Genomic DNA, 20,188 nt, shown 5'->3' with positions numbered 1-20,188 from the left:
AGACACAAACTAATTCAGAAGAAGACATTGTACAAGTGATTTTCATTTAACTCTCTCTCTCTTTTTCTCTCTCCCCTCTCTATGGGCGTGTGTGTTTGTGTATGGTTGTGCACGCACATCCTGTTATTTGGGCGAGCTAAAGAATGACATGGAAGGTGCTGATGTGAAAACCCAGAAGTTCCTCACAATCTATGGAAGTTTCCACCCAAAGTTCTACATCCAGAGACTGTACACCAGACAGAAAGAGTGGTGTATGTGTGGTCCAGTGACTGTCAAAGTCATTATTCTGGATGAAGCCCAAAGCACCCAGCAGTACATCAGTAAGATGGCAACCCAAATGAAGTGCTGAGAAAATGCCTGGGGCATCAGCAGACGTGGGAGGAACATAGAGGAAATGCCATGACCAGACAAGAACTTGCCTGGAATGTACCAGATAACCAAGGTCTCAGACCTGGGAAATTCTACCAGTGGCTGCACTAGTCAATCAACCAGTCATTTTGGTAGTAGACAAGCAGCAGAAGACAGCGGTAGCGACAGATGTAGTGGTGCCAAGTAAAAGCAACATCAAGAAGGAGAATAAGAAGCTGGAGAAATAGAAAGAAGAACTAGAAAGGATGTGGAAAGTAAAAACCAAACTGATTCCACTAGTGGTAAGAACATTCAGAGCTGTAAGAATGCTTCTCACTAAGCTAAGATAGTGGTTCCAATAGATTTTAGAAACATCAAAGCTCTCAGTTCAGAAAAACTAAGATATTAATGCAGAAACCTCAAAGTCCTGGACCTCTGGTAGAGGATTCAAGACTGAGGAAGACACATACCACCCATAAAGGCGAGAAGTGAATTTGTGTGTCTGTCTGTGTGTATGTATGGGGACAAAAAGAGGGACCAAAACAGAAGGAGGGAAAAAAGGAGATAATTAATTTGGAATGTGTATATACTTTTTATTCAAATTAAATTAGAGGAATAAATCAGTTTATATAGAAAATAGGAATACCACATACAGCAGTGTAAAAATAGGGATACCTAGTGTTTTATTTTTAAGAGTTGAAAAAAGTCTTTTTCCAATAGGTATATACAAAACAGAGTTTAGAGCATAAAACAAGCATATAACTAAAATTATAGCCATGTTAACCCACAACAAATGAAATAAACTGTATTCTTTTGGTAACTAATTAACCACTGACCTTTTAAAAACTCTTACAGGCAATCTGCTTCCTTCCTTCCAACTGCTGGTGCATTGATTCAGCATGAATAAAAATGGAAATCTATTTTAATCTGTATCCAATAAACTTTGAGACCTTAAGGGATGCAAAATAAAGAACAGTTTCTCTGGAAAGGTTCCAGTTCAAAACTCTCAACATCAGTGATCAATAGTACAGATGTGCAGAGATGCCTTCATCTCGACAATAATTTTTAACTTAGTACTACATTGGCTAGGAATGAGGTGGGCTGGAGCCCATCAGAGTCTGGATCTTAATTATTCAAATAGACTCTCCATATGTGGACACAGACTCCAATTTGATATTCCTTAAATATAAAGAAAATCCTCCATTGGTAAACTTTCAAACTTTATAATCCAATAAGTAAACTTCTGGATTTTCATTGAAATATTTGCTTCCGTGCTTGACAATGCAAGTCTTCTACACAAACCCAGTTGACTGAAGCAAAGCCAAACTCTTACCTAAATAAAATTCTGTAATTCTATACAGTTTATAGCTTTCAACCTTACTCTTCAACTACGCATTTGTAAAGGAAAAGGATCCTTATACACATTCCTCATTTCAGTTAACTAGTTTCCAGCTGGAGAGATATTTAGATTTCACGCACATTTTTTAAAGGAACTACTTAAATAGATGCTCAAATGCATACATGCTGACATAAAAACACTTTCCTGAATTGGCACTAATTAACACAATGAGATATTTTTCTGAACTGTCTTACATACCTAACATCTTTCTATGCCAGTTTTTTTTTCTGTGAACCAACTGTGTCACCGCCCATGTCTCTGGATTTCCGGAGGAAGACTAAGCGTAACTTAAAGCCATTAAAAAGTTGGCAGACTAACAAAGAATACAAATGATTTGGGAGTGGGGGAACATAAATAAAAGAACTGGAAATTTTAAAGTTACTGATAAAGTTAAGCAGTTACTAAGTACATCATGTATATAGCAGATTCCTTGAATTCTGCTGAAGCAAACATTATTTTTCAGGAATTTGTTTGGGTCTCAGGTGTTGCGTCATCTCTAGACTATCTCTAGAATCTAAAAATCAATATGGACATTCTCATTTGGCAGTTATTGTAAATGCAATTCCCTCAGCAAGGCCCATGGGAGTCAGCCAGCATAAGCACAAAGATCTTCTTTCGACAAGAACAAGTAATATTTTCAAAATAAAGTCTATCGTTCCTCTAAGCAATCTATAAAATGGAAGCATTCCTGTATGCAATTTCCATTTCTGCAGGGCACAGGTATTTCAATTTGTATAGTTTTATGAAAATGATAAGCTTCAGAAACAAGTTGTAACAGGCATAGGGGAAAGAAGTATCCAGAACCAGGGAACAAATATGACAGCATACCACATTAGGGTTTGTAACAGCCTCTTAATAATGCTTTTATAAAGCAGTTTTTAAATGATTGGCTAATATAATTGCCTGGTTGCCGAATTTGGGGTAAAAGTCAAAACCTGATTTTTTTTTTTTAAGTGAAGAACAAAATCCAAATCAAGAGACCACTGTTGTCCTGATCTGTTTTTTTTTTCAACTTGTGCACACCCCAGTTAAATATTTGCAGACTTTGCAACATTGCAAATATCTGCTTGAAATAGCAATAGCAATAGCAGTTAGACTTATATACCGCTTCATAGAGCTTTCAGCCCTCTCTAAGCGGTTTACAGAGTCAGCATATCGCTCCCACAGTCTGGGTCCTCATTTCACCCACCTCGGAAGGATGGAAGGCTGAGTCAACCTTGAGCCAGTGAGATTAGAACCGCTGAACTGCAGATAACAGTCAGCTGAAGCGGCCTGCAGTACTGCACCCTAACCACTGCGCCACCTCGGCTCTAGAACAGGGAATTGCAACTATAATTCCAGTTGTTCCTTGGGCATGAAGTAGGGCAATAGAAAATGCAGAAACCTCATAAAAAATAAAACTCATGGCATCATTGTTGTGATAGCTGCCCTGGGACCACAAAGGTGGGGAAAAATACATTCTCTGGGCTCAGATATAAGCCAGGATATCAAAGGCTCTTTTGGTAAGAAGTTTTTTTTTTCCTGAACAGAATTCTGAGTAAGTATTATGGTGGATTGAAACCCATTTGGTTCGTCTATCTCTTAAGAATGTGGATTCTTATCTGAAGGCTTGCTTTTCCTTCATCACACTTTTTTCCTTTTGTACCAGAAGATTGTAAACCTATACAAACCTGTTCTGACCCCGCTCTTCGCTCGTTCACAAATGACAGTCAGACAAAACTTCAAAGGAAATAGCTTTATCAGTCCCGGCTCAAGTTCACTGTGAGCCCAAAAATAAACGTAGATAAAGTCTCTGGCAAAAAGTTACACAGCAAAAGCAAAAACAAAAAGCTCTTACAGCAAACCAGGTTTACAGAAAGCAAATCACTTATCCAAGTGCCTATTTGAATCAGGTTTACAGAAAGCAAATCACTTATCCAAGTGCCTCTTTGAATCTCGAAACGATGAACCACACACAACGAACGATGAACCACGAATGAACATTGACTTCTGCAACTAAGGCGTGGCACCATCCGTCTTTTATCTGCAGAAGACTACCCTAACGAGCAACAGCTGCTCATTATTCCTGCATCCCGACGCAACTCACAGCAAGCTGCTGCTGAGTCACAACACAAACCTATATATACATTATGCTTTACATTTTGTACAATGATTGGCATATCAAAGGTGATTTATCAAATAAATAATTATAATCAAAATATATAAATATATGTATTTGGGAATCAATAAGTCAATATATATTTATGTTTAGTCTATTTTTCAATGTATAACCTGATTCCCCCCCCCCCCCCAGGAGCTTCAGATGGTGTATACAAACTCTCCATAACAAAAATTGAGTTAGCTGTGGTGGGCTGAAAATAGTGTCATCCAGTTAAATTACCATAGTTTATGGTGGCCTGGAACCTGCGTCCCTAACCACCTCATCCTAACATTTGTATTTGCTACAGAATACAATAGCTGGGATTACAGATTTATTGTCCAGTCCTCTGGCAGATATTTCACTGTCTTGTTTGCAGGTACATGAGTTTAAGACTACAGCCTAGCTCATGCATTACCCTACTGAAATCAGATAGGATTCTATGCAATGTGCCAAATTCTTTTTGATAATACATCAAGAATTTACATTATGCACAATATTTGATTATTTGGAAACTTACGAACAAATAACTTATTTTTTAAGTGACAAGTTTTCCCGAAGCTATGCAAAAGACCAATCTCTTCTGTTTTATTTTATTTTTTTCAAGCAACTAAGACATTTTCCTAAACCACTTTTGGAAAATTAAGTGTCTGGTATTTTCACAAGTTTAGAGCTGTGTTCACTCAGGTGCACATTTTAATAAAACACTGCATTTTGATTTTTCATATATTGTTCAATAATTAAAGTGACATGCATAACATTTTCTGGCTTTAAGCCTTATAGGATAAGCAAAGTAAAGTCTTTCAAAAGCTTACAAAGGCTTCAGGAATCGGAAATGGAAACATTATTTGGAATCTCACTGAGAATTAAGTAAACCAAAAATATTAGCAGCATTATAAAAGCTCTAATGGCCAGAGTTCACAATCCAGCCTCCAAACTGATGCTGCAATTCAGGAGTCTCCAACCTCGGCAACTTTAAGATGTGTGGGCTGAGGAACTCACCACCACCCTTCAGGCTTTCTGCAAAGCCCTTAAAACCTGGTTGTTCCGACAGGCCGGGGGCTGATGGGTGCCCGCCCCCGCTCGAATTGTGTGGTTGTTGAGTGCCTTTTTAAATTGTTTGTAGTTGTGTGTCTGTTGTTTTTCCCTCCTGTTTGTATCCCCCCCCCTATTTTGGTTTGTAAGCCGCCCTGAGTCCCTCCGGGAATAGGGCGGCATAGAAATGCAATAAATACAATACAATACAATAACTCTGGGAGTTGAAGTCCACAAGTCTTAAAATTGCCAAGGTTGGAAATCCCTGCTGTAGTTTAATATACTACTGAAGAGCATTTATGCCAGTGTTTCTCAACCTTAGCAACTTTAAAATGTGTATGTGAACTTAACTCCTAGAATTTTCCAGCAAGCACAATTTTAAACATGGTTTTAGGCTTTTCGCCTGGAACACATCTTCTTCTATCACACATATTATTTCTTTTGCTTCCTTCTCTTATCAGCTGACAGTTTCCTGGTTTTCCTGGCATGACAACCTGTGAATATAATTACTGCTTCAATGGGAATGACTATAGCTGAATGTTTAAGTGCCTATACTTCAGGATATGTTTAAAAATTGTAAATAGAATATTAATAATGGTGCTTGTCTTCTAGTGAAGATGAAAACACACAGAGATTCCTTTTATTCATTGCGTGCTTTGAACTTTTAGTTTTATAAAAAGGAATAGTCATGAAAAAGCTCTTAATGAAATTATGTACCTATTCAATTACAAGGCCTCCGAAGGCCATTGAAAATAATTGTGAAGAAAAGTCATAGCGTTTCCTGGAATGATGGACAGTTTTTAGTTTTATAGAAAATTCAAACAGAGCAGAAAATATTGCTCTATGTTTCCACGTTCTATCCTAGTTTTGCATATATTACAGTACAACTTTTTATTCCCTTGGCATCTTACACCAAAATAAAAGGAATAATACAGTTTCTAATGCAGAAAAGTTATGAATATACCTAAAAACTAATAAATAAAAATGCAATGTATAAAATGTTTCATAAGAAAAATTAGCTATCTTACAAAATTTCATTAATATAAATAGAAAAATGACTGTAATCTAGTAAATCGGTTTTTAGTTAAATCTGAATAAATCTAATTTTCATGATTCAAAACAATAAATAGTAGAAAAACTGCCTACCAAAACATGAAGCCTACTTTTATTAATTTTTCTTCTAAATTTTTCCATGAACCAAGAAGAATAAAATCTCTAATTATTCTACATGCACAACTCATCATAATTCTGGCTAAAGATAAGTGTTTAAAAATATAATTTCTAACAATTTCATGCCTAAGATCAAAAACCATTATTTCAGCTCAAATAACTATTCTTCTTCTTGTTGTACCATATCCATCATCGGACATTGGCGATCAATGTTAGCAATCGTTAGCAATCCAATTTTTGTCAACAGCTGTATGAAAAAGTGCTGCTGAGTTTTGTCCAAACCAGTCCCTTAGGTTTTGAAGCTATGATATAACTAATTATCAAATAATTATAGCAGTGGTTCTCAACCTGTGGATCGGGACCCCTTTGGGAGTCGAACGACCCTTTCACAGGGGTTGCCTAAGACTATCGGAAAACACATATTTTCGATGGTCTTAGAAACCGAGACACCAATTTTATGGTTGGGGGTCACCACAACATGAGGAACTGTATTAAAGGGTTGCAGCATTGGGAAGGTTGAGAACCACTGAACTATAGGAAGTAGTAATCCAGGTTTGCATATCCTTCTGTCCAACCCAAGGAGACCTGGTTAATAATGAGAAATAAATTTTTATTGCTTAATTTTTCTATGGGATATTTTCCATTTTACAATGCAAATTTTCATTTCCTTTCGATGCAATTTTAATGCTTATAAAAATTAGATTGCTCCAGACAACTATTTTGTTTCAGAATTAAACCTGGATTATTTTATGTAAATCAGGACTGTCAAATTCACGGCCCACGGGCCAGATGCATCACATACTGACCACACCCATGCCTGGTTTAGTAAAGGAGAAAAACGTTCTGCTACGTTCAGGTTAGTTCAGGTTATGCCGCTATGATGATACGAGTTTGACTGATGTAAGTAATCACAACTCTTTTGGTGTTAATATTAGGGTGCCTTTATTTTTTATTTACTAAATTCAGACGTATGTTGTAGAATTTTTATCACTTAATTATATTGGAGAAAAGTTATAAGATAGTTAGGCATCATGTAAAACACAGTGTAGCATAATAGCTTTTCTCACTAAAATATCCAAAGGTATTGGAAATTTTTCTGGTTCAGTCTTTTCCCAGAAGATCACCTTGTCAGATTAGATGCCCTAAATTCAGAGAAATTAGTATGGTCATAGAGGACTGCCAAATATTTGGCAGATATTTGGCTGCCAAAATCTAGACAACCACTGCATGACAACAGATCATTTTCAGTGTCCCTGTTCTGCCATCTAGTGATCCTTTGGGGTTTTGCATTCAAGAACTGATACCTTTAAGGACATATTCCAGGTCCTTGTTTCCAGGATAAATAATACAAAGATGGTCAAAAAAAAATAGCTTGATCTTTTTATGTATCTAATTTTAGCTTTCCAGTTAACATAATACATTAATTATTTTAGTATATTTCATTCGGAAAAGCATATACATATTTATTTATTTATTGCTAGCAAAAATATTTTGCATGCTTATTTCAGGACTCATCTCATCAGAAAGTACTAGCAAGCTCAATATAATTACCACAGCCAAAACATTTGATCAATCACTAAATAATCCTTCAAATCAGGGAACTAAAGCAAATTCAACCTACCATACTATATCATCTCCATATACTTAAATGTTACCATGAGTATTACAGAAGTTAATTAATTTATATAGATATAGAATCACAGAATGACAAAGTCGGGAGATCTTATGGTACAAGATGCAACCTCAATCCAAATAAAAATCACATGGCAATTCAGCTTCTACTGAAACACATATAATAAAAAGAAGTCCATCATATTTTTAACCACTGAAGTTTGCTGTTATTTTATGAAAGTTAAACTGGGATCTTGTTCCTACAACTTAATATATGTTCAGGCACAATGCTAAAATATAACCATAACAAAGTTAAATCCAAAATAATAACATCATTAATGTATCAACATACATATCATCCTCACTTAGTGACCACAACTGATACCTTTAATTTAGTTATCAAGCAAAGCGGTCACTACAAGAAACGGCAACTCTACTTATAATCTTACTTCAGCTTTCCTTTGCTTTACAGACTTGTGAAAGTAATGAATGTGAGGATTGGTTGTAAAGTAATTTCTTCATCACACTCATAATTTTGAACACTTCACTAAATGAGACAATCACTAAGTACCTGTATATTGTAGCGAAAAGGACTGCACAATCCAATTGGAAGCTACCACAAACAACAAAAATAATCAGATACATTTTGGACAAAATTTTCAATCTTGTGATATTGAAGTATAGAATATTTAAAAAGTTCATTTTACTCTGCTACATAAAAGTAATACTAGTATAAAAGTAAATGCCGAGATCCTAACTATAATACCATTCAGACATTAATTCAAATGTTCTGAGAAACAATTTAATAGAATAAGTCAGAAGAAATTTGTTAAATGGATATAGAAACCCAATGACTGCATTAATAAGAATGTCTTCCTCAAAGAAGAAGTAATATATGCTTCATGCATCCTATGAAGAGATAGATAAAATAAAACTAAGAATAAAACTACATTTGTCACATGAAGTGCTGATGTTTAGGTTTTTCTGTTTAAGTTATAAAAGATGTGAAAGATCTATTATACCAGTATAATACAATTTAATAGTAAAGTGATCCACTAGTATATTTTTTCATTATAAATAGATAAGTGAAAAAATATTAATATGTATAATAAAATATGAAAAGCACATATTATAGTAGAGCTCATGAAGAAGAAAGAACTTTATAAAATCTTTGGTTTTAAAAATTTTTCAAAGTGTTAAAACATTAATAGAGACAGAAATATAAGAATAGGATTCCAAGAGCTTTAATAAGGTGAAATAATTGCAAAAATAGGTATTCGGAGACGATATCAAAAGATTCTCTTCAATTCTGAATGCATTCCCTCTCTCTCCCTCTCTCTCCCTCTCTCTCTCTCCCTCCCTCCCTTCCTCTCTCTCACACACACACACTGAAGGCAAAAACAGATATTTTTTAAATTTAAAAAATTAGATTTCAAAAAATGAGCATTCTTCAACTAAGAAGTAGAGAAGAAGTAAAAAGAATGGATGCAACAGTAAAAAATAAAAAGCTGAAATCCAAAACTAGGATTATAAAATAGTGCTGATTAAGAGTAATGGAAATAAAGCTATAATTAGTTATCTGTAATACTCCAATTATACATTGTGTAAAATAAAGTAGTAGAAATTGTGCCATTTCTGTTAATAAGTAGTTGATTTGGAAGGCAGGAGATTCAGGTAGAAATTACCACTATGAAAAGGTGTACAAGTTCGTTTAGTGGCGGTTCAAAGTTGACTTCAAGTTCGTTTAGTTACGGTTCAAAGTTACAATAGCACTGAAAAATGTGACTTATGACTGTTTTTCAGTTTTGGCCTTTGCAGCATCCCCATGATCATGTGATGAAAAGTCAGATGCTTGGAAACTGTTTCATATTTATGACTGCTGCAGTGACCCAAGGCCCTGTGATCCTTCTGACAAGCAAAGTCAAAGGGGAAGTCAGATTCACTTAAGAACTGTGTTACTAAATTATCAACTGCAATTATTCACTTAACAACTGTGGTAAGAAAAGTCGTAAAAAGGGGCGAAACTCGCTTAGTAAATGTGTCAGTTAACAACATAAATTCTGGACTCAACTGGTCATACCTTGAGGACTACCTATAATTTATTCTTTTTCTTTTCTACTTTAGAACATTCTCTCATAAAACTATCCATAAACTTCATGAAGTACCATATTTTTCAGAGTATAAGATGCACATCACCCCCCAAAAGAGCGTGGAAATGTTGGTGTGCCTTATACACCAAATATAGCCATTTTTGGCCTCCCGAAGCCCTGCCCCCGCATTCCATTTTTGTGAAAAACGGGCTGTTTTTCTAAAAAACAGAGGCGTTTTTGCTTTCTCTCAGCCCCCAGAAGCACTCTGCAGTCTTCAACAGGGCTGGGGGAAGGCAAAAATGACCCCTTTTGAGAAAAATGGCCTGTTTTTCACAAAAACAGGGGCGTTTTTGCCTTCCCCCAGCCCTGCTGAAGCCTGCAGAGTGCTCTTGGGGGCCGGGGAAGACAAAAACGTTTTTTCTTACTTACCTTTTTGAAATCTTGGTGCATCTTATACACCAGTTTCTCTTATAGTCCGAAAAATATGGTATATAGAATCTCACTGAGTGAAGAAACTACTTTGCAATTAAGAGCATCATAGTCAGTAAAAAAGTATTTTTCAACACTGAACATGGTCTGTTTCTCTCTATTGTCTCAGAGTGGCTTTTCATTTTAAGTATGCCTTAACATTAAATTGCATATATTGGTGCTTCACATGTTAATGTACATAGGATTATAAAGGTTCCAGTGAGGAATATATTAATGAAATCTGGAAAAAAAATCTAACACAGTAATAGAAGAGAAAGCCAACCACTGGAGAGTAAAGAAAAAGCCAGGAAGAGCAATACAAAGGGAAGGTTTTTGCTATCATGTCACTGGAAATATAAAATACATCAAAATAAGTTATTAGTAGTCACCATGTAGTATAATACAAAAGAAATTATCTTTATACCACTATTATGATTGTAAAATGGTTTCATAGAATTTAGAAGAGCAAGCCTTGATTAAACTGGGTTATGGTTCTAGTTTCCTATGTACACTTATTATTTTTTATATGAAAACAATAATCACATAATGTTGTAAATGGGCAAAACTGCTCTGTCCTACAGTCCTTAATTAAAGCTATTAATCTTTGCTACCTTTTTATTTCCAGAAGACATTTGAAAATGCCTACATTAATAACAATCCTTGCAGTAAAAACAGGGAAATAATGTTGCTGAAGTATTTTGCAACTCATTTTAAATTTAGTCAGGGAAATATTATGCGGTACCACCGCTAAACAGTTATGAAAACAATTATTAATTTTTTTAAAAGTATTTTAATTACACATATTGCAATGTATATATATAATCAGATCTGAAAAAAGTAGCATCAAAAACAATCTTACAGCAAAAGGTTTTCTCCTCCCCCGCTTTAGATATTCAGTAATAAAGCAAACCTACCTTGACACATTATCTGGAATATATTCTAGAACTGGATACCCATCACTTCTTCTGCCAGACAACTCAGAATGTGATTTCCAGGACTCCACTAGAGGAAATGAGCTCATATGCTGAAAAGGCTGCTCTCTACCAACAGGCCGTGATAAAGCTATTCTGCCTTGAGCACCAATCCTATAGTGAAATGACTGTCCGCCAGAATTGACTCCAATAATGGCAGAGGAAGGTAGAGCACTCTCTTGATAATAGTTGTTCTCTTCAGGCTCCTGTTTAATTCCTATAGAATTTGAAAACACACTAGCTTCACATGTTCCGTCAAAGGATGAAACAGGTGGTCCTAAAATCCCAGAAAGAGAATAGTAGTCTTTATCATCCATGAAAGAAAAATATGATCCATCCATAAATGGAAAGGGATTTGCTATGTGATTCCCTTTAAAAGAAGCACCAGAACAAGAATGTTTAGCTGATTCTTGCTTTATTGATACTGAAAATGGGGGATCAGAATTGATTTTGTTATTTTCTCCAAGGCATGAGCTACTAAACATCCCATCTGGTTCAGGTTTTATAAACTGAGCAACAGTCATCTGATTAGCTACTTCATTGATAGGGATGGCATTTTCTATTTCCTCTATTTTAGGAAATATGATTTCAGAAGCACCTTTATTCTCTTTTGAATCTGGACTAGGAACCATGTCTTGAGTAGCACCAGGTCCAACTGATGTACTAGATGCTGGAAACGTCACTGCACCATTTACAGGGCTACACATTGAAGATCCCACAGTGCTTACTGCAGGACTAGAAAGAGTGGATCTATTGTTGGCATTGGAAGGGCTGGCAATAGAGCACCTTGAGTTCATATTTGCAGGGCTAGATACTGAAGATCTCATTGTAATGTTATTAGGACTTGAAACTGGAGATTTCACACTACAATGACTAGGAGGGCTTGAAATAGGTGATTTCATGCTACTTATAGGACTAGAAAGAGGAGATCCTACATTGCTAGTATGTGGAGGACTATGTAACATTGAACCTCGGTTTTCAATGTTAGGTGAACATGGCAAAGGTGTTCCCTGGTTTATTGGACTATTTACGGTGAAATTTGTAAAGTTAGTGGAAGTAGTTGATGATACAGAACTAATTCCAGGAGGGCTGCATACTGAAGGAGTCATGCTTTGAGGACTACAATCAGAAGAATTCTTCTCGTGGCACACTCTAGGACTTTTGATGATAGATGGTACAATGCCACCATTCACAGAGCTTGCACAGTCTGATATTAGAGGTCTCAAGGACCTACTTGGGGTGTTCAAGGGAGAGGTACGATGGCCGTTCTCCTTATAGAGTTTTACTAATTGCTCAACATTTTGATACATCTTTGCAGAAATCAAGTTTCCTTGATGACTGTGCTGATCATAGGTAAAATCGGCATCTCTTACAGAATCCATGTATAAACCCATTGATTCAGCTACTGTGGCAGAAAGTTCCTTGGAGTCTATCTCAGTTTTTATATCACAGGGTAAAATAGCCGGCTGACTATGATCTGGATGAAGACACGAAATTAGCTCAGGTTTTTCTTTGTTGCTTCCTTGAGAACTGGCATTTGGAAATGTGCCAGAAACACAGCTCACATTTACAATCTCCATGTAATTATTACTCTCTTCGGACTGTTCTTCTGCTCCTTTAGGAGTGTACTCCATAGATTGGGAACCTTGACTCCAGCGCCTCTCCATATCTAGACTTTTTGAGTAACTGCGATAGCCTTTGGTCTCCATATCTAAAAAAAAGAAAACATCAAGTTTTTAGGTAAATATATATGTGCATATATCACTTTTCTCATGTATTAAAGAATGGTGGCTGCATTCCTAGACATGATTAAGTAAGGGTAAAACTTACTGAACATAGTGACAATTATTTCAAATAGGTAAACATCTGACTTGCTGTTTATGCACTCATTCAGTGGCTAACAATTAAAAACACAAAAATTATTATCTTGTAATAAATGGGGAGCTTGCAAAAAATTATAAGCCCCAAAAATGTAAATTTTGTAGAGTTATTTCATATTCTATGCTACTGACAGTAAATAAAATGACCTCAGAGTACATTTCATTTTTAAGTTTGGTATTTTCTTTTTTTAGTAAAGGATGATATTTAGTTGTATTAAAATGTACACTGATAACAAGTATTACATTTTAATATTTCCCACACAGTAAGAATCTCTTTCTTCCACAATCCATCCCCCATTAAAAAAAACATTATAATAAAGATTTCAAAAGCAAATGATGCTGTACATTTTCCATGATTTCTTAACAACAGAATAACAACCTTTTAAAAGCATATATCCATGTTGATGTTGCTCAATAATATGCAAAATAAACATAACATCTTATTTGAAGCCGTATGGAGAAAATTATTATTTTATAAAAATGCAAAGCTGTGTTTATGAAATATTTGTATTTCACTCAGTTGTGCAAGGAAGGTATGGTGCAGATCCTATCAGTCAAAGGATTTTGACTGGTGAGGTCTTGGAAGAGCTTTCTCTGCCACTGCCTCCTCATTATGGACCACCTTTCCCCCAGAGGTTAGGAGGGTTCCCACTCTTCTGGTCTTCCATAAAGGGGTCAAAACTTGGCTCTGTAATCGTGGGATTGGCTGGCACCCTGAGAGCCTTTGTTAAGCAATAGCAATAGCACTTAGACTTATATATTGCTTCACAGTGCTTTATAGCCCTCTCTAAGTGGTTTGCAGAGTCAGCATATTGTCCCCAACAATCTGGGTCCTCATTTTACCAATCTCAAAAGGATAAAAGGCTTGAGCCTGGTGAGATTCGATCTGCCAAACTGCTGGCAGCTGGTGATCAGCAGAAGTAGCCTGCAGTACTGCATTCTAAACACAGCTTCAAGATGCTAAATGGCCATCTTGGATTTTTTTTATTTCTTTGAAATTTTATACCTCATAATTCTAAAAAAATAATTATTATTATTTTTAATATTCTGATGCTAACTTTGTATGTTGTTTTATTTGTTGATTATACTCTACACTGCCTAGATCCCCTCCTTGAGTGAGAAAACAGTGGCCTAAAAACATGAAAACATGAAACAATTAATTAAAGATTTATAGCATTGTTATTTTGGTTAGACAGATTAACTATTTTATATAATATATGGTTCATTCCAACTTTGGACAGCCCAGAATGTCCTATAAAATACTATATTATTTAAAAGAACCATTCACCAAAGAAACACCACACTGTATGCTGGAGAAAAAGTGTTTTAGAATCTGACTGTCTGTCTGTAAGATAATAGATAGATAGATAGATAGATAGAGAGAGAGAGAGAGAGAGAGAGAGAGAGAGAGAGAGAGAGAGAGAGAGAGAGACAGACAGACAGACAGACAGACAGACAGACAGACAGATGATAGATAGCTAGATAGATGATAGATGATAGATAGATAGAACCATTAACTTAAGAGTGCTACATTACTCCCTTTAGTACAACACTGTACATGCCATGAAACATTTTCTGAATTTAGTATTTTACTATAGATATGCAAATAATTTGAATATAATTTAGCAGTAAAACAGTCCCACACCTTATGGTGAAATCCTTTACTTCTGATCGAGTTGCCCCTTTCTCAGCCTCAAATAATGCTATTACCCCAAAATAACAAAGTAACTCCCCATTTTACACAAGTGTTTCAACAACAGAAGCAGCAGCAGCTGTCCCAAACGGGATCCTGAAAGCACAAACAAGCAATTACAATTTGTCCCATCACTCCCAGAATATGCCCAAATTATTACTTCCTGTTTAAATGCTTTAACGCTTTTATCAATCTGAATTTCAGTATACATCAAAATAGTTTTCTTTCTGAAGGATCCTGAATTCTTATCTAAATGTCTATATAGACAATCTAACAAACCTGTAAACTCAGCAGGCAGTGGGGCAACACAATTAACCCTTAACAATTAACCCACATAGACAAGCAAGTCACCAGAATATAAACTGACAGCAAAGAGCACTCCTTACTAGCATTGATGATGTTACCTAGTTAGGGTAATGAAACATCTGCAAGAAAGCAAGAAAGCTCAGAGAGCACCAAGGACCCTTCACAATTAACCCTATGCCTTCAAATTCATGACCTTTCATATCTAAGGCAGAATCCTTATATGTATGTTTACATTTGAAAGCAGTGATATAGTCTTAAGAACTTAAGATACACTCTTACGAACTGAAATTATTAAGCTATATTCACTTGAGAAGATACTGTAAAGCAGGAATATCAAACTGAAGGCCTGCGGGCTGGATCCAGCCCATGGGGTGCTTAAATCTGGCCCACAAGGCTAGCCTGGAAATATCAAAAGACCGGCCACGGTGCCTCTGCCAGCCAAAAGCGGCCATGTGGTCTGTTTTTGGCCTTCACTGTCTCCTGCAGCACTCCGCTGGCCAAAAAAGGGCTGCACGGAGGGCCCCCTGTATCCTGTTTTAGCCAGCAAATTGCTACAGGAGGCATCTGTCCCATCACCCCCCGCTCCCTGTACCAGATCCCCCAGCCCAAGGAGAAGAACTACAATGCTGATCCAGCCCTTGAAGAAATCCAGTTTGACACCCGCGCTGTAAAGCCTTCAGTAGGTCGAAGAAATTTGATCATCTATAAACATTAGCTTTCACACACATTTTATTTTAATTAAGGAACAGTATTAGCCAAGGAGTGGAGATCCATTAGGGATAGCTGTAACACCAACAAAGAAATTTGGAAAAACAAGATATATAAATATAGCAAGATGTAGATTTACATTTTTAATACAATTGAGCCCTAAATTTGTTTTAAACAAAACAACATTGATAGTTTACTTTAAACTGCTGACAATTAAATCAAAATACAAATTGACTGATGCATACATTCTCCATTACAGCAAATACATGGAAAACATATTTTGGGAAACAAATCCTTGTTGCCTATACATTGGTTACCATAGCCAAGTATGTATCAAAACTAAATTGAGTTTCTGCTGTTTATCAATCAATTACTAACTTTTAAAATCTTTTTAGCCCACCTGGTATTTAAACTTTGGGTGACCTTTAAGAAGTAATAATAGAACTTGCATGAATCAGGAAGAGTACAGGCAATCTTTGACTTATGACAACTGTGCCCAAAATTTCTGTTGCTAAATGAGACAGTTGTTAATTGAATTTTGCCCCATTTTACAACTTTTTGCAGTTGTTTAAATGAATCTCTGCAGCCGTTAAGTTAGCAAAAGGGTTGTTAAGTGAATCTGGCTTTCACATTGGCTTTGTTTTTCAGATGATCCTGGGACACTGCAACCGTCATAAATATGAGTCAGTTGCCAAGCGTCTGAATTTTGAACATGTGACAATGGGGATGCTGCAACGGTTGTAAGTGCGAAAAAGAGTCATAAGTTACTTTTTAAAATAGCGTTGTTAACTTGGTCACTAAACAAACTGTTGTAAGTTGAGGACTACCTGTACCAAAATATTTAGTAAGAATTCTTATGCGGTAAATGTACTTGTTTGTATCCATGTGGCAATAATTCTCCATTAGTTGATTGAAGTTTGTTATTTACTATTGTTTTTCAAAACAATTAGGAAACTATGAAAATAATATCCAACAATATGAAAAGTTGCAAGATTGGAAAGACTACCACAAAACGCATACATATACACATCACTAATAGGCAAGCAAAGTGCAGAAAGTAAGTTTATAACAGCCTAGCCTCTATTCTTCACATAATTAAGGAACTGTTCTATATTACAAAATCCAGAAATAAACTCTATTCATTCAATGGATTTTACTTCTATTGGATTGCAGCTGAAAACTGGTATATAATTTTCCAATTGAGCAGCAAAAAATATCTACATCAAAAGATGTATCACTTTTATACATGAGAATTTTAGTAATAACACTGAAAAAGAACTTGCAATATTCTAATATTAATAAATTCACATATATCTTTAATAATAAATCTTTAAGACATAGTTATCCAAAAAATATGCAGTTCAAGTGAACTAATTACTTTTATATTCTTCTTTGGATAAATGTTTTCTATTGACGTTTCATTTTGCCAAATTCACACCTTCTCCTGCAAGCATTAATTTATTTTCTCTTTAGTTGTCTTTGACATACTCTTGATCACATGCTTTCAGTTATTTAATTCAGTTTTTTCTCTTTAATATAAATCTTAATTATGTGAAGTAATAGAAATTATTCACTTGAATACAAACAGGTTGAAAAACAGTTTTCACGGTCATATGATTGCCCCAATCTGACAAATACACCATTCTATCTCCAGCAAATAAAAGACATCTTTATGTGACTGTAAATATATTTTTTTTGAAAAATGGTAAACAAGAAAAACCTTTCTGTAACCTTACAAAAAGCATGTAAAAAATTATGCACATAAATTACTAATAACAAACTTATTCACTCACATTAAGCCACTTGTAGAAAATCATGGCATATATCTCTATCACATTTGAATTACATCATTCTTTTTACATCATTTACATCTTTGCACATCATCACCGGAGTTTTTTAAAAAATTAATCAGGATAGTAAGGGGAAAAGTTGAATATTAACTTAATGAAACTATTTGAATGATTTATTTACAAAAATGACTTTTCATAAGGAATACATATCATTCTTTACTAAGGAAATTTACTCAAAAGTATCAGCTGTCTACCTCAACGTAATGCACATAAAATTGAGAAACTACTTATGATATTGGTTAATGATTACACTGGTTATTAATATTAATTCAGCTGAACCTTAATATTTTTATTGTATTTATTTCTCTGTCCGCTTGCTACTGGTAATTAGTTTGATCAGGCAAAGGCATCAATGTATCATTTTGTTTTGTTTTTTTTAAACCCAGGGCTCTTATTTTAGGACAAAAACTCTAATATTATGAATTCTGAACTCATGCAACATGCAGACTTTTATCTGGCCTATAATACAAATATCTTAATTTAAGGTAAAAAGTATGAATTTGTAATATGCTCTAAAATATTTAGTTGGAAGTGTTTACGACATAGATGCCTATCTTGTAGTAATGGCTTTAGCAACCTAAATATTGCAATTCTTTCCCACAGACTTTAGGACAACCTAGTTATGTGATAACCACTACCTTACAACATGCCTAACCAACAGGCTGAAAATAATCTGCCACCACGTCACCCAGTGAATTTCATTACTAGCCCTACCAACACAATTCTTTGTAGTCTCATGTAATTCAAGATACTGATAATTACTTTTCTAAGAACTCAGATCCTTGCACACTGAGCACTGTCTTACTTTTCTACCCCATCCCGGTGTAGCATCTTGGTATCAATGAACAATAAAAGTGGCCCATGTATGTGATTTATATATAGGCCTATATCACATTAATACTAACACAAATATTAACATAAACACAAATATGAGTTAACCCCAGGTTTCCAAGAAAGGAAATCCACACACATTTTTGACCATTTCATTGACTTAAACAGTACAAATGACCAAAATTGAAACATTTTTGCAGTAATCTACAAGCAATAAAGCACATACAGCACCGACAACTTAATCACTGTTTCTTCATTTTGAAAAATTAGTAAATTTACATAATTATTCAAAACAATATCCCATAACATCATCTGGCTTACTATGGGTGCATTTGCAATAGAACCTGAATGCTATCTACTGGTATGATAAAATAATGCAAATTTAATTGCTAAACTAAGGTTCAAAATACAATGCCAAGTTATCAAATTTACCAAATTAGAGTTTTTAAACAGTTTTAAAAGATGCTGCCTTTTCATCTTGAAAGAAAAGTAGATTATATATCTAATAAATTAAAAATGTTTCAGAATACCTTTCTGCACATAAATTCATTTGCAATGAATTCTACAGAGTTTTCAAGCTATTTCCAGTTTACTTAAACTGAAATCAAGAACGCTATTCAAATATCATTTTGAAATTTAGAAACGGTGCATGCAACTATAGAAGAATTACATTCTGCATAGGAATGCATGAAAGAGTTACAAATTCAAGGACTATACGCTAGCCTTTATTTTGCATTACTGGCTGGGCTGCTAACTCAGCTTTTACTATCCTTTAATATTTTAAAATTTGCTCTGTCTGGAGAGTCCATTGGAGTAGGGAAACTAATAAATTTAAACAAGCAATAACATAGCAGAAAATCCACCCTGAAGCTCTCAACATAACCTACTTCCCAAAGAAGCATAGAGCCTCATCCAGCATTACTTGACAGCTTCACACCCAGACAAAAGGATCCTAAAACCAATAGTTTCTGTCTTCACGTTCTGGGTGCATGGACTGTCATCTAACACATTCTAGCTTTCCAAACACCTATTCTGACACTTGCATTTTAGCAGAAAACCCAACTTTTTAAAAATGTGGGAGATACTTTTCTCCTGAGGATCTCATAGTAGGGGAATCTGCAGAATAACTGCCGGGAGTTAAAATTAGACAGTCTTGGAAAATCACCTGATGCAAAAAAAAATATTGCCCAGTTCTGAGACAGGTATAAATATCTCAAGCCATCCTCTCTTAATTTTCCAACTCCTTAACCTTGAGACGATTTGTTTGGCTTGCAGATCAACCCCTGGCTACAATTTCAACAATCAGAAATAATTTCCCCAGTACGCTAGAAATATATCTGCCCTCTGCCTCCCGATTGCTATCTCTCACCTCTTTCCTCCAAGTGTCATCCACCTAAAGTCCACATCCACGAACAAAAATAGCCAAGCTCGGAACTGAAAAGGGAACGAGGACCAATTTATTCTTCATAACGGATTCTTAATTTCAAATTTGCCTGGTCCACCGACACCGTGCAGGGCAGAGGGAAAGGCAAAAGGGGGGGGGGGGACACACCGCTAAGGTGCCAAGTCCTTTTAAAAACATGTCACGTGCTCAGATAAAGTTCAGATGAGGTTCCTCCTCTCTCTCTCTTCTATTGGCCGACGAGAAAAGCGGAGCCTCGCTATCGGAGTCCGTAGCGAATTTCCATTGG

General features: G+C 35.5%; 1 protein-coding gene across 3 annotated transcripts in view; it reads right to left on the bottom strand.

Moving 5' to 3' along the window:
- NR3C2 (nuclear receptor subfamily 3 group C member 2) overlaps positions 1–20,188 on the bottom strand; it is a 164,724-nt gene that overhangs the window by 141,854 nt on the left and 2,682 nt on the right. For 2 of the 3 annotated variants that reach the window (XM_087724320.1, XM_087724321.1), the window contains exon 2: positions 11,173–12,940. In XM_087724320.1, coding sequence (XP_087580446.1) covers positions 11,173–12,938 — 1,766 coding nt within the window. In that variant the 5' untranslated portion in view covers positions 12,939–12,940. Of the gene's footprint in view, positions 1–11,172; positions 12,941–19,866; positions 20,044–20,188 lie in introns of those variants that run through there. The other variant, XM_014066067.2, reaches the window with a different exon arrangement.

This window comes from Thamnophis sirtalis, unplaced genomic scaffold (genome assembly GCF_051295495.1).
Source record: "Thamnophis sirtalis isolate CommonGarterSnake01/CBP01778 unplaced genomic scaffold, rThaSir2_p1.2 scaffold_10, whole genome shotgun sequence".
Lineage (NCBI taxonomy): Eukaryota > Metazoa > Chordata > Lepidosauria > Squamata > Natricidae > Thamnophis > Thamnophis sirtalis.
The sequence above is the reverse complement of the archived record's forward strand: the minus strand, read 5'-3'. Positions and strand labels throughout refer to the sequence as shown.